This window comes from Dendrobium catenatum, unplaced genomic scaffold, assembly GCF_001605985.2.
Source record: "Dendrobium catenatum unplaced genomic scaffold, ASM160598v2 fragScaff_scaffold_77, whole genome shotgun sequence".
Lineage (NCBI taxonomy): Eukaryota > Viridiplantae > Streptophyta > Magnoliopsida > Asparagales > Orchidaceae > Dendrobium > Dendrobium catenatum.
Genome location: NW_021318539.1, coordinates 40,429 through 42,066, shown reverse-complemented (window position 1 = coordinate 42,066; position 1,638 = coordinate 40,429). Strand labels below are relative to the sequence as shown.

Genomic DNA, 1,638 nt, shown 5'->3' with positions numbered 1-1,638 from the left:
GAGATGTGAGTTCGCAATGAAGATAGAGAAATAAGTCTTTAGGCTTTGCTTTGTACCAAAACTCCATGTTTTTTTAAAGGTTTGTCAAAGGATGGGGAAAATAACAAAAATATCTTTCACATAATCAAAACTATTAGGAACTACCAGTTCTCAAAATATATTTTTTCCATGTTTTAGAATATCATCTCACAAGTACCATATTCATGCTTAGCTTCGCTTCTTTCTTTTCTTGGGGAGAGAGTCAGATAATTAAGCTATAGCTACTACTGTAGGTGGTTCTTTTTCTCCAAGGCCCTAAGCATCTGAGCCAGACATTCCTCATTTCTAAAAATCTTATTCTCCCTGCTCACCTTGCTCTTGGCCCTCTTGGCTTCAAATTGGTCAAAAAATATATTTTCTCTTGCCTTTTCTCTCGTAGACTTGTTGATACTCTCCCTCAAAACTCTCTTGTTCTTGAAAACATTACCTTTCACCTTTATATTCATATCATGGCACATGCGCTTATCAATTTTCTTAGCTTCTCGATATTTCCTAAGAAAACACCTCAAAACTCTCATCCTCCGCATCCATAGAACCTTCATGGGCAACCTAGCCTCCCTAGTACCCATGTGCTTACCATATCCAGAATGGCATCCCATCCTCTTTTCTTTTTCCTTGAATCTAGCATGTGATCTTGAGTTAATCTTCATAGGTTTCTTAAAAATAAAACCATCATTTACCAACTTCCTAATGTTTTGTGGAGAGTTTATAATGGATATATTTCTTACCTCATTAGGGTTTAGCCAGACTATCCCCATTTTTTTTAAAATAAAGTTCTCATATCAAAGTTTAAGAATCCACAGTGTTCAAAACTTTCACCAAACTACATTTGTTCTATCAGTAAAATAATCGAAATTCAAGAACATGACAACTAGCACTATCTGAAAACAAACAACCATTAACCCTAAATTCTCAAGGACCTCACTTTGAAGCATTCTTCTATAGTTTTCTAAGCACATGTTGGATAGAACGTCTTCTCTTGATCTTAGCAAACATACCCTTGAATCTATCAAAATTATTAAGTCCATCTCCATTCTTTTATACAATAAATTTCCTTCCCCAAGAGCTTTTCTCCCAGTTAATCATGACATCAGATGTAGCCATGGCATCAATCAATTTATTCTTCTTGGGAATTCTAGGAATGTCAATCTTGATATCATTAAGGGATAGCCTCTTGAAGTTAAGTAAACTCGTGGTCAGCCGCTTCTGGAGCTTAAGCGACACCATCGTCTCCACCTCCTTGCACACACTTTGCATGCAAAGAAAAGCCGAGAAGAACCCCATGTTATATTTATGGGGCAAGAATAAGAGGATTCCACATTGTAATATTTTATATTAGGAAAATATCATTGAATAACTAAAAAGTTTATTTCAAATGATTTTATAAAAAAATTATTAAGAATAGTTCAAACCTTTGAAATTTGATAAAAGATTTGTGTAATTCTTACTATTCATGCACGGTGGCGTTAGTCTTAAACTAGATCTAAGTTTTTTGAGACTCGTCCTCATCGAAAACCTTAGTTTCTATAATCTGAAACAAGAAAATAAAATGGTTATATATAGCATAAAAATTGTGTGTCATAAAAAATCCTTACCAAA

At 34.3% G+C, this 1,638-nt stretch overlaps 1 protein-coding gene across 1 annotated transcript; it reads right to left on the bottom strand.

Moving 5' to 3' along the window:
- Positions 1–263: 263 nt before the first annotated feature.
- On the bottom strand, positions 264–1,266 carry LOC110103150 (60S ribosomal protein L19-3-like). The gene is made up of 2 exons (XM_020831741.1): positions 1,209–1,266; positions 264–793 (listed from the first exon to the last, which is right to left on the bottom strand). Exons 1-2 carry the CDS (start codon positions 1,264–1,266, stop codon positions 264–266), a joined length of 588 nt encoding a protein of 195 aa, XP_020687400.1.
- Positions 1,267–1,638: the final 372 nt, after the last annotated feature.